Raw genomic sequence first — 19067 nt, forward strand, 5'->3', positions numbered from 1 at the left:
TGTTCAAAACATTTTTTTATTTCCCTTATACTTTACCATAGGGATATCTCAACCCAGCTGTTGAGTGTCTCTATGGTTATGTACAGGGAGAGGTAAAACAGTTTATTTAACTGGAAAAAAGGTTAGTATGAATATTTGTATGTTAATTATTATGTAAATAAACTGTATATTTTTATTTAAAATGTAAAACAAAATAAACAATGCTACAGCACCACCAGACACCCACTCTTTTGTGGGCGGGTGTCTGTCCTTTCCTAAGCTCTCCTAAACCCTTTTTACATCTCCTAAACCCCTCCCATTTAGAAGTAAGTATGCCCCTTTTCTGGCCACTCCCAGTGGTCTCTCCCACATTTACTACTAAGTAGTGAGGGACCGATTCACAAAGGTAAACTTAGACCAAAAGTTTAGACCTGAAGTATAAGTTTAGACCTAAAGTCTAACTTTACTGGAAGTAAATTTCAACGTTTGGTCTAAGTTTAGACCAAAAGTCTAAGTTTATCTTTGTGAATCAGGCCCTAAATGTACATAAGTGTGGATCTTCCTTTGGAAAAGATAGGAGAGTTGGTAGTGGAGATTTACCCATGCAGGTTTGTGAATAGTACCCTGTAGTACTTCAGTAGTAGTACTAAACACACTGAAAAATGCAGTTTGTGAATAAGCCCCAAGAAGTTTAAATTATGGCCTGGTCTTTGGCACCCGTCATTTTTCTGCATGTGGGAATCACAGTACACCTTTGGGCTACAGGGCTTCAGGACCTTAAAGCACTGTTGCCATGTTCTCGGCTACCTTACGTCAAACTCACTGAGTTGTCCCCCCTTGAAACAAAAGCCAATCAAAAAACTAGAACAAAGAGCAAACATATTATAGTATCCCTGATACACTGTTTCAGGTACCTTTACTATATTGACTAGGGATTGTAAGCAATGCCATACACACTCATTTAGAGCCTAGCAAGAGGCCCAGCAGCCTGCCAGATCAGAAGAGGCAAAAGCTTCCACTCCTCTGGTGAAGGACCTCCAGACATAGTTAGATATTTCTGTCTGACTTGTGGGGATTACTAAAGTATACTGTGTAGTCATCAATGTGGAAATTACTCTGCAGGCGATAACTTTCCTGAGCAGGTCTATGTTTGTACGTCTCCTCTATAAACTCCCAAAGAGAAACGTTGTTTTTGTTTTTGTTTTTAAGAAAACAAAAATCAATGGTGATGACATGCTAGAAGTTTTCTCACTGCACGTTGGGATCATTTCTGTTCAAAATTGGAAGGCTTTCCCTCATGGTCCTGAACAGAAAAAATGTCTATTGGAAGGACCGCCTTAAATAAGGCATACCTTTTGACCAATATTGATCTATGTCAGAGTGCCAGAAGTGGTGCCAGTCAAGGACCTCTGGAAACCTGGGATCGTTCACCTCTAAACTGGGCAGCCAACTATGAGTCTACCAGAGAGGGCATCATCTGCCTCTTTTTGGGATATTCTCTGAATCCGCCAAATTCCAAATTGTTCCTACTGCGAGCGGACTGAGAACCAAAGAATTGTGATCAAGGCTGAGAACTCATGATCTTTTCCCTCATGATAAATCAGTCTTCTGGACTTATTTTAATCAATAATGCCTAACTTAGCAAGTACAATAAAACTGTTTGGGGTTGTGTCCTGGACTGAAAAGGGTCATTTATGTTCCTGGTGTTTGTACATTTTACTGTGTACATGAAGACCTACAAAGAAGTTACTCTTTTAAAGATGTGGCACTTAATGGCAAGTGATCTTTTCTGAGTATTATTAGTTTGTGTCAAACTCCTAGAGTAAGCCAAACAGTTCGACCACACAGGGTCTGACAGAGAAGTGGAGCAAGAGAGAGAGTGAATGAGAGTGTGACACAATGAGAAAATAAAGGAATGTTTCAGGAAAGGATGAAGGGAGAGTAAGGCATGATTGGGGAAAATGTGGTGAAAATGTGTGAGAGAAAGAACAGAGAAGAGCAAGGATGGCAAAAGATGGCCAAGATAAACAAAGTGGAAAGAGAACGAAGTAAAAGAAGAGAAGCGGGGGATACAGAAAACGTCAGACAAAGTCAAAAGTGTGTGGAGAGGAAAGTATAGGTAAAGAAGGGTAACACGTATCAAAGATAGGCAAATAGAAAAAGTGAAAAAGTGTCAGTAGGCACTAAGGGGAGAGGCCAGGATTTTAAGTGGCATCTATATCACAGATTGACACATCACCTCTGTTTTTCTCACCTGCACCAAGTCTAAGTAGAGGGTCTGTCTGCAGCAGGCATGCGATGAGGTGCTGAGCATCTCCAGGAAGGGCCTCGTCTCCATCCGGCCAAAGGATCACATCTGTGGGTGGAGAAAAGAAAGAACCTCAGAGGGCACTAATACAGCTCTAAAGTCAGACTGAGGCAATTATCAGCACACACACATTAATAAAGGCTTTGCACATTAATTGAGACTTTGCTTGTGTTGGCATTGTTAAAGCAAGGATTTGTAGATATTCTAAAGTGTTTTCTGCAGTTCTAAGAGGGCGACATACGTAGGATCCACATGAGGAGCACACTGACAGCGGTACTTGGGTTATCGGAGTCTGACAGTTTCCTGACATCTCATGATCCTTATGAGAGCTTAGGTGCCCAAAGAGTTTCCCAGACAAATGAGGTGTGGGTCTCGAGTTTGATACTGGCCTGTACGATGGGTCAGTGAAGGGCCAAGCAGCTTGGTACAAAACATCTGTGGTAGGGCTCGATGTGAGGTGGAGAACAACTTGGAATAGTGACCGCAAAGCTCAGAGGGAGGATCTGAGGAGAACACTGCAGACATTAACATCCTAATGTATATGGACTAGGTATTTATGAATCAATCATAAAAAGAATCTTGCACATAGGAATGGTGAGATTTGCTACCTCATGAACAGAAAGCCTCGTGGTTAGCTGTCAAGGCACCCACCCATGTTTCAATCAAATGAGCACCAGACACGGATAGGCACAACTCAGAACGCTGAAAAAAAGCTAAAAAAAGTGTGCGTAAATCTTTGAAAAGTACTTTCGTTTTTCGTCATAGTTAAGAAAGCTAGGCAAATGCTTCTTTGGGATGTCTATGACCAATTCACCCACTTGCACAATCAGCATAAGGCAGAGAAGCAATCAACTAGAAGAATAGTGGACTCAGGGAATGAACATGAAGGATGATTGTCTTGATACAGGGGTTTTCTACAGATCTCAGCCTAAATATGAAGCAGAACATTCTGAAGTAGGAGCCATGTAAGTAGGGGGATTCAGAGTAGGTACTTTTCTGAAAGGGGTAGAATGACAAAGTTACTCACCTTTGTTAATGCTCTTTTTGGTGAAATTGAATATAACACCAGATTCCTCAACTCGTGAATACCCCCAGGAGCCAGGTTGGATCCTAAGATCTTTTCTTCAGCAATTCCTTTGTGCACTGGTCGGTGGTGTCATGCAGCTCTGTGTGAGGTTCGTTCCATCCCAGAAGTGACATCAAGGTCAGAACATAACACCAAATCTTTGCATCAACATCAGTCCCTTTCTTTAGGTGCCTTCCAACACAAATCAGAATCTTGTCCCTCCTTTCTGTCACCTGACAGAAAACTTTTTCTATATTCTTCCACTGTGCAAGGGATATGTATCCCCCAAAAACAACATGGTTTAAATCCTACGAGTACCTCCACAAATAGATGTCTAAGACTGACCCTCAAAAGGTATGCCTCTGGCAACTTGAACTTGAAGTTGTGTGCGAGTCTGATTAGATGAATCCGAAAGCGATCAGGAATTGCAAGGTCATTCTTTATGTTGCAGAGCATCGTAGGAAGACTCGGATTCCTAGTCAAGGACACAGATGTGTTCTCGCTTCCGAGGCCGTTTTGAGAGAGGTCATTGTCACATTCAAAGTCATCAGGTAAGTCCAAGAAAAAAGAAGCATAAGAAGTACAAACATAGCTCCCCTTATTCCCACCAGTCACAGCATGAGAAGTCACATGGACATTAGGGTTTGTCGCGGTTTTGGTTTTATGTTTCATAATCAATCCAGATCCAACCCGAGCTGTGATCCATCAGTGACAACGCAACAGAGTCCACATGATCCCACTGGCATGCCTTTGTGCCCCATATATATACAAAGAAGCCTCCAGTCGGGCTACCACTGTCAGATCTGTCCCCAGATGCTAATTGCGCCTCTCGACCTCATTTTGTGGCCTTCCCCAACTCCTGGGCCAATGACTGCAATCTATAACCAAAATAGAGAGTAAGGAATTTCGTCCAAAGGGGCTGGACGGGGAATACTCCTGATCCCCTGATCAAGGAATTATTACAAACAGCTGGAGGAGTACCACCCGATGAGAGAAGAGAAGGCTCTTTTCCTGACAAGGAAACACTGTTCCTTTGTTAGTAAACCCCTCACTCACCACCTAGTGGTGACTTGCTTCATCATCGGGGCCCACCCAAGTGGCCTAGCGTCACTTGGGTGTGCTTCAACACCTGGGTTACAGTGGAGCAGGTAGTGAAGTGTGGGGTGCAAAAAAACAGTGTGAATGACTGCAATAACACCACATATGACCCCAAGACTGACACCAGTCCTGCATGCAACGATATAGGAAGCAATGCCACCAATGCCGTGAGGGGAGCTAATAGTCCTTTCAGACATGAACACAAATCTACTATGACCTTGTTTGAAGTTGCATCCTCTCGGATACAGTTTAACCTCACCTGGATTATGATATGCTTCCCTTACACTACAGATATAGTCCACAAAACGATAATGGTGATGACAGCTCCGAGGTATCTAATGTTGAGAATCTATTTCTGGATTTACAAGAGGCCAGCTGCCTAGATACATCACCAGACAATGGTCTGAACTCTCATCTGGGCCCTTTCACTAAAGACTCTGCCTCCTTTGCAATGGATATCAAGAGAGCAGCAGAAGTACTGGACTAACAACTTCCATCAGTGAAAAACAAAACAAATGTCTTTAGAAAGTTTCTACAACCAGGGCAGACCTAGCAGGAACCCCTCCTTCCTTTCAGTGAGGCATTGACAGACCCACTGATTGGCCCCTCGGCAAAGCCAAGATGTTGTCCTCCATTAATTCATCAAATAGCCAAAAGACACAGGTGAGCTCAAGGAGACCCATCTATCCTGCTACCGCACCCAACACATGAGAGCCCTGTAGTTCAAGCCTCTACCAGCAGACCAAATCCCAATGCATTTCTGACCACCCTGCCAGACAGGGAGTCAAAACGTCTGGAAGGTTTTTGGCAAACATAAGTTTTCATCTGCCAGCCTTGCCCTCAGGTACGAAAACTCAAGTTGCTTCCTTTGGCATTATTTGCAAGTGTTGTTGGACCTGGTGGCCGATGTCTTGTCTGCAGTGCCTAAAGTTCTTCAGGCAAATCCTTCAGGACCTAAATCAGGATGGACAGGCACAGCGATTTCGCTGATTACGTGATCTGGTATGGCCTGGACACCACCGGCTGCTTGGGCAGGGCAGGAGGCACCAGTGTGTTGCTTCTGCAAAACGCTTAGATTTGTTCCACTGGATTATCGGGTGATGCCTGGCTATTGCGGGTAGATAGGCCTTTTGACTGCACAAGTCTTTTATATTACTAGGAGGACTCAGCCCCAGACCACTTTAAGGAGAGCATAGCAACAGCACGTTCCCACGGCCCAGCACCGCCAATGTATTAGTTTCTCCAACAATTTCGCCCCTTTGAAGACTTTGGAAGTCTTTTCGAAGCAGAGGTCTGAAACCAGGCACCCAATCCCCCATCCCTCTCCATCACTGTTGCAAAACCACTTTAGTATGCTCTCAGCGGCGCACTCTTATTCGGTTGGAGGCTGGATAAACGTTTACCTCCACGGGCGGGAGAGCATCAAACTGGACAGAGGGTGCTTCAAATTATGCAACACAGTTACATCCTGCCCTTCATTTCCACCCCTGAAAGCATGCCACCTACACCGCAACTGCTTCAGGAGGACCACTTGCTACTTGCTCATTCTGCCCTCTTCAGAGAAAGACCTACCATGTATCTCTGCTTACATTGCTCTCACTTCAGAATGTTCTGCCTCATATTCAGACGGAGGTCTGCAGAATACCCCACCATGAAGACAGTCATCTATCATGTTCATTCCCTGACTCCACTACCACCACAAGTTCAATCGGTATTCACAAGGTAGGGAATCAGTGGTTAGAAGTATCTATCAGAAAGTTGTATTTTGCTGAATAGTGACAGCAGGTTTCAAACTACTCAATTGGCAGGACGTGTTCTCCATGGATAATGAAATCTAAGCATGCTTCTGGCCTTTGGGTAGCTCCTTATGAGCTGTGAAACACTGTTGTCTTTGTGATCTGTCAGTACATAAGAGATTATGTACGCATTTAACAGTGTCTATGTCATTCAGCGCTGTAAGAGGGAGGGCAGGGGACTGAACCCTTGATGAAATTGGGAATGATTGACTGCACAGTCTTTGCCTGGGTCTTGATATCAAGATCATAAATTATTAAAATGTGTTTTCCCTGTAACATGAGTGGTCCGTGGTGGGCTTATTGCACAGACCACTCGAGCATGCAAACAATCGGAAAGAAATTCCTGTTGGGGACCACTTTTTGTGATTCATTCTTCTTCATGAGAATTTTCTTTTTAAATAGGGAAGATTGAAAGAGTACTATTTACCAAATTAAACTGTGGTTCCTATAAGCCTGTGCTAATCAGGTATGGGTAATGGATACAGATAAAGCAAATATGTCTGTGCATAACAATTTACACAGTTACTTTGAGATATAAACTTTCCTCATTGCTTGGTTGTGCACTGTCAGAGTCCCAATTTGTGGAAAAAGGTTACTGATCATATTGGACGGAAAATGGGGTGACTGTTTATGCGAATAGAAGGAAACAATCACTACAGCCATATTGAACTGGAAGAATATATAAATGATTCCAGTATCCATCAAGAGTAGACCACGTGGCTAATCTGCAGACCGCAAGAGTATGGGCATGCCTAAGGTATACCAAGGAAACGCACAAGCTCTGTTGACTGTCCATGGACACTCATGGGATGTCAGAGCAGGAGAAGATAAAAGAAGTAAGGAGATTATCTTCAACGTGCCGCACACCTCAACACTGGCGATAAGATATTTAAGAAAAATGTCAAATCATATGGGTTCCCTCAACAAACTCTAACTGCTGTTTTCTCCTGTTAATTAGTAATTGGCTCAGTACCAGAGCACTGAGAGGCTACTTTAGAGACATGCTGGCATTCATCAAGTTTCATGGGAAGAATTAGAGAGGAGTCCAGAGCAATATCTAAGTGAGATAATTCCAGGTTGTTTAGGAGCTACAAATGCAGGGAGGCCAAGTTGTAATGGAGAATTTGGATGCCATGTCTGGATAGTGACATGTGCTGTGCTCCCGGTGGTACCAGTTGAACCTCTGAGAGGTGGAAATAACTAGTGAGCTAATACTGCTGGCCCTGCGCAGGGGCTATGAGGATTAGCTTACAGGGGTCTTTTTTGGCCTTGCTGAGGGCTTTCAGAATGAGAGTGAAATGATGGAAAGGCATAAGCAAAAGTACTATATAATCAAAAATGCATTTCTCCTCGACCTGGGATGCCACTGCCTGCTGCCAAAGAACTGACATTTTCTTTTTAATGGTCCTCAATCCAGCATGTCATTGCGGACTGGTGAAGAATGACCATTTTCTGTTCAATGGTGTTGCAAATAGATGCCAAAGGCAAACGATCATGCTTGTCAGGTCCAGATTCCCACTCTTAAAACATACAGGGCTATATGTATCATGCAAATTCGCAATCGCAAAGGCCGAAATTCGCAGAATTTCTGCCTTTGCGATTGCAAATTTGCTAAATGGAATGTATGAAGCAAAACTGGTGAAAAATAAGGAATCGCAAAGTTTGCGATTCCTTATTTTGCAATTGCAATTAGGGAATCGCAAATTTTGCGATTCCTTAAATGCAATGTATGTAGCAAAAAAAAATTGCAAAATGCCCTTAGGGAATCGCAAATTACCACCAACTTCTAGTTGTTGGTAAGTTGCAAATTCCTTGAAAAATGCACATGTTTTGCATTTTTCAAAGTGCCATGTGTCACACATACATGCCATTAGGGCATGTATGTGTGCCACATGTGCACCCATGCATATTTCAGGGGTGCAACAGGGTGTCCTTTGGAGAACTGAGAATTGAGAATAACTTCCCATTCATTCCTATGGGCCTCCTGGCCCATAGAAATGAATGGAAAGTATTCCTTAATTGCAATTCGCAATTTGCTAATCCCAATTAAGGAATTGTAAGGAATCGCAAAAAAAATGTGATTTTGTACATACATACCCATTTGCGATTCTCAAATAGCGATTTCTTAAAAATCGCTATTTGAGAATCGCAAATGGCTATCTTGATACATATGGCCCACAGTCTTTTCTGCTGAAGGCATCCACCAATTTGTTGGAAATTCCTGGAGGTGCTCTGCTTTGAGAGCTGCTCCCTGTATAACACCCAATCCCCTAAGTGCTGTGCTTCTTCCAAAAGAAGTCAGCACCTTTGTACTTCCCTGCTTGTTGATATAAAACGTTGTGGTATTTTCCATCATCACCAGTACTGATTAATCTTTCAATCTCAGAAGGAACTATTGCAATCCTTTCCTCTCTGCCCTGAGCTGTAGGACATTTATGTGAGGGTCCTTCTACATCATCCAATGACCGTTTGCATCCAACTTGTGAAGGTAAGTGTCCCACCCTTCCATTGATGCATCTGTAGTCAGGAAGAAGTGAGCTAATTAATGTTGAAAGGCAGAGCCTTACTTGAGGTGTATGCATTCAGACCTCGATCTTAAATGCTTGTGAATCTTGGGAAGTACCTAGATATGGTCAACAAAGATCCCGCTTATCTGGAGTCACTGTGAATCCAGATCTTCTTTCAACAGGTGCATCTGCAGTCTGTGGAAGGGGATTAGTGGAATACACTAAGACATCAAGTCCAGCAAGGATTCGAAGAGACAAACTGTCATTGAGCTGTGTTTTTGAATCTGTGGTTCAAGGGACGTAAGAAGTAATATGCTATCCTCCAGTGGAAAAACCTCGTTCAGTTCAGTGTTCAGGATGGCACCTAGAACCAGTATAGATGTTATGGATTGCGATTGAGGTTTGACTGTGTTGATCAACAGATTCAGGTTGGTGAACCAGTTTTTGCATGCTTCTGTGGACTTTGTGACACAAAGAAGGATTTCCCTTTGACTAACCAGTCATCTAAATACAGGAAGATTTTATGACCTTGACATTGAGGAATGCTGTCACTGAAGCCATGTACAATGTAAGTATCTTCGGGGCTCACTTGAGATCAAAAGGCAGGACTTTAAATCTACCATGAATTAGAGGTATTTGCGATGTGTGGGGGTCGATATGAGTATGGAAGTAATCAACTTGTATCGCCATAGAAATTATGAACTCTCCACCTTCTAACAACAGCAAAACTTCCTTTAGGATCACCATTCTGAATAACTGCTTCTTTAAGTATTTGTTGAGTTGCCGAAGGTCTAGGATGTGATTCCATTCCCATTTTTTTTCCAATTCATGAAAAACCTTAAGTAGAATCCCTTTATCACTACAATTTGGGTATGAGTTCCAGTGCCCTTTAGTGGTGCATAGACAGTCTCTCTGACTGCAGAACAAAATAGCGGCTGTGACCATGAGGCTGGGGAGGAAAGGGTGTAGGCAAAACAGGCACTGTCTCTAGTGATGCTCATGGCTGCTCTTTATGAAACAAATTATGTCTTACCATCAGAAAGATGAAGGGCCAGGTTTGATTGATCATGACTCAAGTCCGATCCGCTGGGGGATCGAAAAGATAGTATTGTGGCTGACTGAATGAAGGCGATGTCATAATATGACTTAGAAAAAAATACTGATGAAGATCATAGAAAGAGAGAATTGTCGATCAGATAAGAAACCAACGGAAACATCAAAGACCAGTCTGTTACCTCCAAAATGCTTAAAGAGATTCACTGTTATCAGTGACTGAAAAACTGAAAACCAATTGTTTTAAAGAGTTTTTAGACTACAGGGGACATATTACTGACACTGCTATCGAGCACTGTGTCAAAACAAGAAGTCCTGCTGATTCATTGGCCAAATGTGGAGGCACTTTTGGAAACGAAATGTAGGAAATACACACAAACATAATCACAAATACTTTGGTCGTACTTTTCAGTAAAATAATCTGTCACAAAGGACCTTATGACAAGGTGGAAGGTGAAGGGCAAGTTTTCCAGTGGTAGCCATTACACAGCACATGGCACCGACAGACTGTTCTCGTAAAATATCTGTATTCGAGCATATCTTCTCTTGCCCAGTGTTGTTGATGCATCTGGGGACTGTAGAGCAGGCTGGCAATGATTCACATAGACAAAGAACACAGTAGTGCACCTGTGCTCTGCTGCAGACGATCCTATCTTTTCTCTGTCTACCTCCTGCAATAGGTGGATGAAGTGTGACTCCCCTTGACCGAGCAACATCCCAAGATGGACATGGTCATGCTACTGGAACTCAGCGTGAGAGGGCAGGCCCTGGGTTGGTCTTTTCAAAGAGGGCTCTTTCAAAAACCTGATGACCACAAAGGCAGCTGCACTGCTCTTCCAGAATGCCAGATGGTGTACTGAAACTAATGAGGAGCACCCCTGGAGCCTGTAAAGGGCTATAGTACAGGCTTGGATAAGGGGAGATAGCACAGGGAGTCTGCAACTGCCTGCAAAACATCTGCCCTCGGAAGGTCTAGTAGATGTCAGCCTTGAGGAGGAGGTCCTTGTAATTCACTATTTGTATACTTGTGTTATATTGGCAGCATAGATGATTATGCCTCCTAAATAGGATAAAACAAAAAAGCAATAGAGAAATGTTTGCTTTGAAGCAATCTAGGCAGGGTGATAATGCCACAGAGTTAATGATCACAGCTTAAGCAGGTGATATTGGCACATACTGGGGTAAACATACCACCATGGACATGAAAAGAAAAATAACCTCCATTAAGGCCTTGACTGATCAGCAGCTGGCTATCTGATACAATGTTGAAGCTACAATATCGTGTGGACAGAACAGTGTGTCAAAAATATCAATCACCAAAATATCGAGAAGGTAAGTGCAAATAGGCAAGTATCAATTTACTATCGTTAACTCCACATCTATGTACCTTGACGATATACATATTGTCGCAGTAGATATATGTGGGGAGAAGTATAGTAAAACTCTGCTTACCCTATAGAAATTTACCTTAACAATACTTTTGACCTTGATATTCTTGGCACAATTTTTTGTCCACAAGATACTTTTAACTCGATATTTTGTCCAAACACCTAGCAGCTATACAAGATAGTAAGATTCAGCAGAATTGTAAAGACTATGATTCCAGCTTTCATTTGCAAAGAAACTCAGATTTAATCCTTTGAAGACCAGCTGTGCTCAGCCAGTAATCGCCTATCACGGATAATGAAGTGAAGACGCCCTAGTTGAAATGATCCAACACCTTTCAAATACAGATACTCCCACTTTTGGGCTCTCCTAGAGTAAAGACGCAGAAGGCATAATGACTAGATACTAAGGGGAGCAGCAACGAGATCTAGTATGCATGGTTAAGGAGGATCTGAACACAGCCAAAGAGAGAGAGAGGGGATATTGACAGAAACATCTACCTGTCGGAAGAAGCTCATTCCATTCCTCCCATTATACAGCTGCTCTACACAGAATAGGAATCGTAATTGAAAGGTCATTTAAAAGGAACCAATCATGCTGTGACTAGTTGTGCTTTTTCTGCCATCTGGCAAGTTGAAGATGTCTCCCAGGCACTATGTTTTTACTAAAGCAGAGACAAATGAGAACTTTTAGGGGGTGCGAAGGAAAGAACCCGAGAAGATGTTACATAATTAGTTGTTGGCATGTGCTTGCTGTTCTTTTTTAGGGACATCTATGGGACATAGAGGCAGTTGAGCAAGCTTCTAATGTTGTGATAAAAGGGACTTGACTTCAGTTATTCACTACTATGTATAATTGTTTGTTCCTCTTTCCTATTTTACCCTTCCCCCCCCCATTCTCTCATCCCTCATTTTCAATTTGGGATTGGGGTTGGATTGGCATGTCTACATATATCTGATCCATAGGTTGAGCATATTTTGTTTTAGAGTTGTGCTTCTTAAATATATTTTGGGAACCCCCAATAAAAACAATTGAAATATAAGTAAATTATTAATTATTGAATGCATTTGATGATTCACCCCCTCAGGCTGCAATAAGGCCTCAGATGTCCCCTCTACCCCTCCTCCTGCCTGAATACGTACCACTGATGACCTGTCCAAAAAGCTCCTCCGGGGTGTCTCCGAAAAAGGGCACGCACCCCACCAGAAACTCATAGAGAATGATGCCCATCGCCCACCAGTCTACCGGCTTCCCATAACCCTGGCGCAGGATGACTTCGGGGGCAATGTACTCTGGAGTCCCGCACACCTGAAATGAGATGAGGACAGGCCCAGGGGTTGTGAAAACAGTGTATCCACTGTGAACTTAACAGTGAACTCACTGTATATTCAGTTTACTCACACTCACTCCCCACTCTCAATCATGCCCTCTAAGGTGCATTTTGTGCACTGCAAACACCATGAAAAACACCATAAGGTACTTGTGTCTATTTAGGGGTGGGTCTGATGTAAGTGAAAATAGCCATAAGGCACTGGAGCATGAGGTTTTCCACACAATAGAGCTTCGCATACTGCCCATTAGTGAGCGCCATTCCAAAAAAATAGGCCAAGATAAGAGATCAGACTCTGCACTCGATCCAACCAGGGAATGCCTGGCATGGGTGCAGCCAACACTTTCTTTTATCATCCACTCTTCCCCTTCACACTTTACAATTATTTCCCTGCTCTAGTTTCCCCTGGCATTACCCAACCACACTTCTTTGCCTATCATCATATCCTTTACACGAAATGCCCAGCAGCCCCCCTCCAACCTGGTTTTCACTTTTCCAAATGCCTCACCTGCTTGTCCAGAAATTCACGCGCATCTTTCTCAATGTGTCCCTCATAGAGGTTGGTCGTCAAGCTCATCAGACCCATCTTGGAAAGGCCAAAGTCTGTCAGCTTAACATGTCCCATGGATGTGATCAGCAGGCTGTCAACATGAGACAAACACTGTTCTTAAACCAATTACAACAAGAAAGGAGCAAAGTAACAAGAATAAAAGGTTCAGCACTCAACAATACCCCACATCAAGCTACAGTATAGTAAAGTCCTCAATCACTGGTCTTGTCAAGGAGAAACAGGTCAGAACTCTTTGCCAACAGCTTGAGCAAAGTCAACAGGCCATCAGAAATGGTTAGTACTTCTTTTGATAAGTCCAAAATAAATACAATAAGAGCTAAAAGTGAAAACCTCCCCTTGGGTTTCTAAAACCATCAGAATTGATCTACAAGTCCCTCTCAATGGAAATACAAGGAGGACTTCTCTTATGAGATGGGCATCAGTTTACATGACATTACCCTGATGTTTATAATCAAACAAAGTGATCACACTTTCAAGTCAGTTTAGTTTTTGCATTTGTTAGTTGCTACAAACATTGTTTGTGCACTAAATAGTTACATAATTAATGCCACAAAAATTGACCAATATCGTAAAAGATATTTATTCAATAGGATGGCAACAGTATTATTTTGTGGATCATGAATATCCTGCGAAATGAAAAGTTTTGGGCCTGTAATACTATTTCTCTATCATCAATACCTTCATTAAATTAATACAAGCATTGGAAATGCAATAGGTCTCGGATTTATTTGAGTTAGAGCTAATGGCATTGTAAATGGCAATGTCTTTTAGCCATGTGTTATGGAGTGTATGCATGTGGTGTGTAATGGAATTATGTGGTATGGATTGGAATTGTTCACCCTGCGCACTCACTGCTCTGCACTCACTGCTCTGCACTCACTGCTCTGCACTCACTACTCTGCACTCACTACTCTGCACTCACTACTCACTACTCTGCACTCACTACTCACTACTCTGCACTCACTACTCACTACTCTGCACTCACTACTCACTACTCTGCACTCACTACTCACTACTCTATACTCACTACTGTGCACTCACTACTGTGCACTCACTACTCACTACTGTGCACTCACTACTCACTACTGTGCACTCACTACTGTGCACTCACTACTCACTACTGTGCACTCACTACTGTGCACTCACTACTCACTACTGTGCACTCACTACTCACTGCACTCACTACTCACTACTCTGCACTCACTACTCTGCACTCACTACTCTGCACTCACTACTCACTACTCTGCACTCACTAGTCTGCACTCACTACTCACTACTGTGCACTCACTACTCTGCACTCACTACTCACTACTCTGCACTCACTACTCTGGACTCAGAACTCACTACTCTGGACTCAGGACTCACTACTCTGTACTCACTACTCTGCACTCACTACTCACTACTCTGTACTCACTACTCTGCACTCACTACTCACTACTCTGCACTCACTACTCTGCACTCACTACTCTGCACTCACTACTCTGCACTCACTACTCTGCACTCACTACTCTGCACTCACTACTCACTACTCTGCACTCACTACTCTGCACTCACTACTCACTACTCTGCACTCACTACTCACTACTCTGCACTCACTACTCTGCACTCACTACTCTGCACTCACTACTCTGCACTCACTACTCACTACTCTGCACTCACTACTCACTACTCTGCACTCACTACTCACTACTCTGCACTCACTACTCACTACTCTGCACTCACTACTCTGCACTCACCACTCACTACTCTGCACTCACTACTCACTACTCTGTACTCACAACTCACTACTGTGCACTCACTACTCTGCACTCACTACTCACTACTCTGCGCTCACTACTCTGCACTCACCACTCACTACTCTGCACTCACTACTCACTACTCTGCACTCACTACTCTGCACTCTGCACTCACTACTCTGCACTCTGCACTCACTACTCTGCACTCACTACTCTGCACTCACTACTCACTACTGTGCACTCACTACTCTGCACTCACTAGTCTGCACTCACTACTCACTACTGTGCACTCACTACTCTGCACTCACTACTCTGCACTCACTACTCTGCACTCACTACTCTGCACTCACTACTCTGCACTCACTTCTCTGCACTCACTACTCACTACTCTGCACTCACTACTCACTACTCTGCACTCACTACTCTGCACTCACTACTCTGCACTAACTACTCTGCACTCACTACTCTGCACTCACTACTCTGCACTCACTACTCTGCACTCACTACTCTGCACTCACTACTCACTACTCTGCACTCACTACTCTGCACTCACCACTCACTACTCTGCACTCACTACTCTGCACTCACCACTCACTACTCTGCACTCACTACTCACTACTCTGCACTCACTACTCTGCACTCACTACTCACTACTCTGCACTCACTACTCACTACTCTGCACTCACTACTCTGCACTCACCACTCACTACTCACTACTCTGCACTCACTACTCTGCACTCACTACTCTGCACTCACTACTCTGCACTCACTACTCTGCACTCACTACTCTGCACTCACTACTCTGCACTCTGCACTCACTACTCTGCACTCACTACTCTGCACTCACTACTCTGCACTCACTACTCTGCACTCTGGAAACTCACTACTCACTACCGTGCACTCACTACTCTGCACTCACTACTCACTACTCTGCACTCACTACTCTGCACTCGCTACTCACTACTCTGCACTCACTACTCACTAGTCTGCACTCACTACTCACTAGTCTGCACTCACTACTCACTACTGTGCACTCACTACTCTGCACTCACTACTCTGCACTCACTACTCCGCACTCACTACTCTGGACTCACTACTCACTACTCTGGACTCACTACTCTGCACTCACTACTCACTACTCTGCACTCACTACTCTGCACTCACTACTCTGGACTCACTACTCTGCACTCACTACTCTGCACTCACTACTCTGCACTCACTACTCAGCACTCTGCACTCACCACTCACTACTCACTACTCTGCACTCACTACTCTGCACTCACTACTCTGCACTCACTACTCACTACTCTGCACTCACTACTCTGCACTCACTACTCTGTACTCACTACTCTGCACTCACTACTCACTACTCTGCACTCACTACTCTGCACTCACTACTCTGCACTCACTACTCACTACTCTGCACTCACTACTCACTACTCTGCACTCACTACTGTGCACTCACTACTGTGCACTCACTACTCACTATTCTGCACTCACTACTGTGCACTCACTACTCACTACTGTGCACTCACTACTCACTACTCTGCACTCACTACTCTGCACTCACTACTCTGCACTCACTACTCTGCACTCACTACTCTGCACTCACTACTCTGCACTCACTACTCTGCACTCATTACTCACTACTCTGCACTCACTACTGTGCACTCACTACTCTGCACTCACTACTTTGCACTCACTACTCACTACTCTGCACTCACTACTCTGCACTCACTACTCTGCACTCACTACTCACTACTCTGCACTCACTACTCTGCACTCACTACTCTGCACTCACTACTCTGCACTCACTACTCACTACTCTGCACTCACTACTGTGCACTCACTACTCACTACTGTGCACTCACTACTCACTACTCTGCACTTACTACTCTGCACTCACTACTCTGCACTCACTACTCTGCACTCACTACTCTGCACTCACTACTCACTACTCTGCACTCACTACTCACTACTCTGCACTCACTACTGTGCACTCACTACTCTGCGCTCACTACTCACTACTCTGCACTCACTACTCTGCACTCACTACTCACTACTCTGCACTCACTACTCTGCACTCACTACTCTGCACTCACTACTCTGCACTCACTACTCTGCACTCACTACTCACTACTCTGCACTCACTACTCACTACTCTGCACTCACTACTCTGCACTCACTACTCACTACTCTGCACTCACTACTCTGCACTCACTACTCTGCACTCACTACTCTGCACTCACTACTCTGCACTCACTACTCTGCACTCCGGAAAGTCACTACTCACTACTGTGCACTCACTACTGTGCACTCACTACTCTGCACTCACTACTCTGCACTCACTACTCTGCACTCACTACTCTGCACTCACTACACTGCACTCTGGAAACTCACTACTCACTACTCAGCACTCTGCACTCAGCTGGTGGTGTCTGTGTGTGCATGGCAGTGGTGGTGTGCGTGTGTGCATGGCAGTGGTGGTGTGCGTGTGTGCATGGCAGTGGTGGTGTGCGTGTGTGCATGGCAGTGGTGGTGTACGTGTGCATGGAACCTACTTGCAATCAGACGTGTTGGTTGTCACCAGAATGCTTCGTTACTGCTGCCGGTAATGCTGCCGGATGCTAGGACGTGAAGAGCACACCACTCACTTGAGTCGGGTCCAGCAACTTTTTGAATATCCGACCTCACTTCCTTCCAGAGGAGGATGCGAGGTCACAGCCACGACACACATAACCACTGCCCGGGTCTCCATACTATTAGGCAGTGAGTCAGTGTTCATCTTTCTTTTCCCGCTCGCCAGCAGTTAAGTCACCCATTCTTTCAGCTCAGTTTGATTCTGGTGGTTAAGTGACACCGCAGGAGCATTTCTTCATCGCTCCAGCGGTACTTAGTAATCGTCTCGGGCGGCATCAATGCTGTAGCGGCTGGGAGCCGACAGAGGGCGCACTAACAGCAACAGTCAGTGAGGTAATAAATAGCATGTGAATAAATGTGACATGCAGTAGACACGGCCCTGATAGGTAAGTGCCGGTGCTAAGCACCAGAAAGCACCGGCACAATTAGCAAAGCAACCCGCTTCTCCCTATGTACTGGCGACTTTAGGCCTGCTGCTTCAGCTGCGGGGGTCGCGCGCAGCCGTGAACGGCGGCTGCGCGCGAGCACTAGCACGCAATCTGAGAGGCAGGGACGGCACGCGACTGGGGCAAGCTGGTGTGTCCTGTTGAAAGAGGGTACCCCTCCTTAGGTGCTCGGTGACTTGTTGGGGTCCTGTTGACGACTGTGCACCTGCCCGTCCTTGTGCAAGACAGTCTGTCCAGTGCTCACCCTCATTTGGCGAACGTCACCATGGAGCGCAAAGACACGCCGAGACGAGGTAGGAAGGGGGGGGGAGGGTGTCTCTGTGTGTGCTTGCGCATGCGCTGCGGCGAGGGGGGGATGTTCTGTATGTGTGTGTGTGGGTGGGTGAGTGTGTGTATGTGCGGCGAGGGGGGGGGGGGTCTGTATGTGTGTGCGTGCGTGTGAGTCTGCTTCCAAGGAGCCATGGGAGACAGGAAGCGCGCGCGACCTGATCCCAGTTCCAAGGTTGCGCGTGCACCTCGCTTGTCTGTCTCCCTTGACTCCTCGAAAGCCAGAATGATTACAATAGAGTCTCGGAACGACAGATTGCTTCGCAATCTGTTCGCAGTTCCGAGACCTAAAAACTGAAAAGCTCTGCCCATAAACCAGATCCTGGAACACTTTTAAAAGAAAGAGAAAAAAAACCTCTCCAAATGAAACTAAAATACAACGCCTTTAGAAAGGAAACATTAATTTTACATGCAAATGCAAAACATAAACATTAGAAAATTAAAAAAAGAAGTAAAACACAGGCATCAGCACTGCTGGCCAAAACTGGTTTTAATTTTCGCCTTTTAAAAAAGGAAAAGAAGGGGCAATGTTCCTAAAGAAATGGAGCTTCCTCTGAAGGAAGGAGAAAAGTTACTCACCTTTGATTCCGATTCCAAGATTCACATGCTTGAATTATTTCCCAGTACCAGAATGGGATCCCCCAGTAACAATGTTAATATAGCTATGTCCATTACACATTCCTATATTAAACAGATCACTTGATCTCAACGCAAAGATTACCCTCTTAAATACACTCGATGAGGAAGGATTCATAAGAGAAGAGAGAATCCTCCTGCGCCTGGGACTCACATTAGGGAAGAGGGACATGGCACAAACAGAGAGA

The 19067-nt window shown here is 44.5% G+C and overlaps 1 protein-coding gene across 1 annotated transcript in view; it reads right to left on the reverse strand.

Moving 5' to 3' along the window:
• The window catches only part of MAST1 (microtubule associated serine/threonine kinase 1), a 237263-nt gene that overhangs the window by 101926 nt on the left and 116270 nt on the right, over window positions 1–19067 (reverse strand). The window contains exons 13-15 of the mRNA XM_086959098.1: window positions 13032–13164; window positions 12336–12501; window positions 2234–2335 (exon numbers count right to left, since the gene is read on the reverse strand). Of these exons, the coding sequence (XP_086815224.1) occupies window positions 2234–2335; window positions 12336–12501; window positions 13032–13164 (401 nt within the window). The remainder of the gene's footprint in view (window positions 1–2233; window positions 2336–12335; window positions 12502–13031; window positions 13165–19067) is intronic.

This window comes from Lissotriton vulgaris, chromosome 1_1 (assembly GCF_964263255.1).
Source record: "Lissotriton vulgaris chromosome 1_1, aLisVul1.2, whole genome shotgun sequence".
Lineage (NCBI taxonomy): Eukaryota > Metazoa > Chordata > Amphibia > Caudata > Salamandridae > Lissotriton > Lissotriton vulgaris.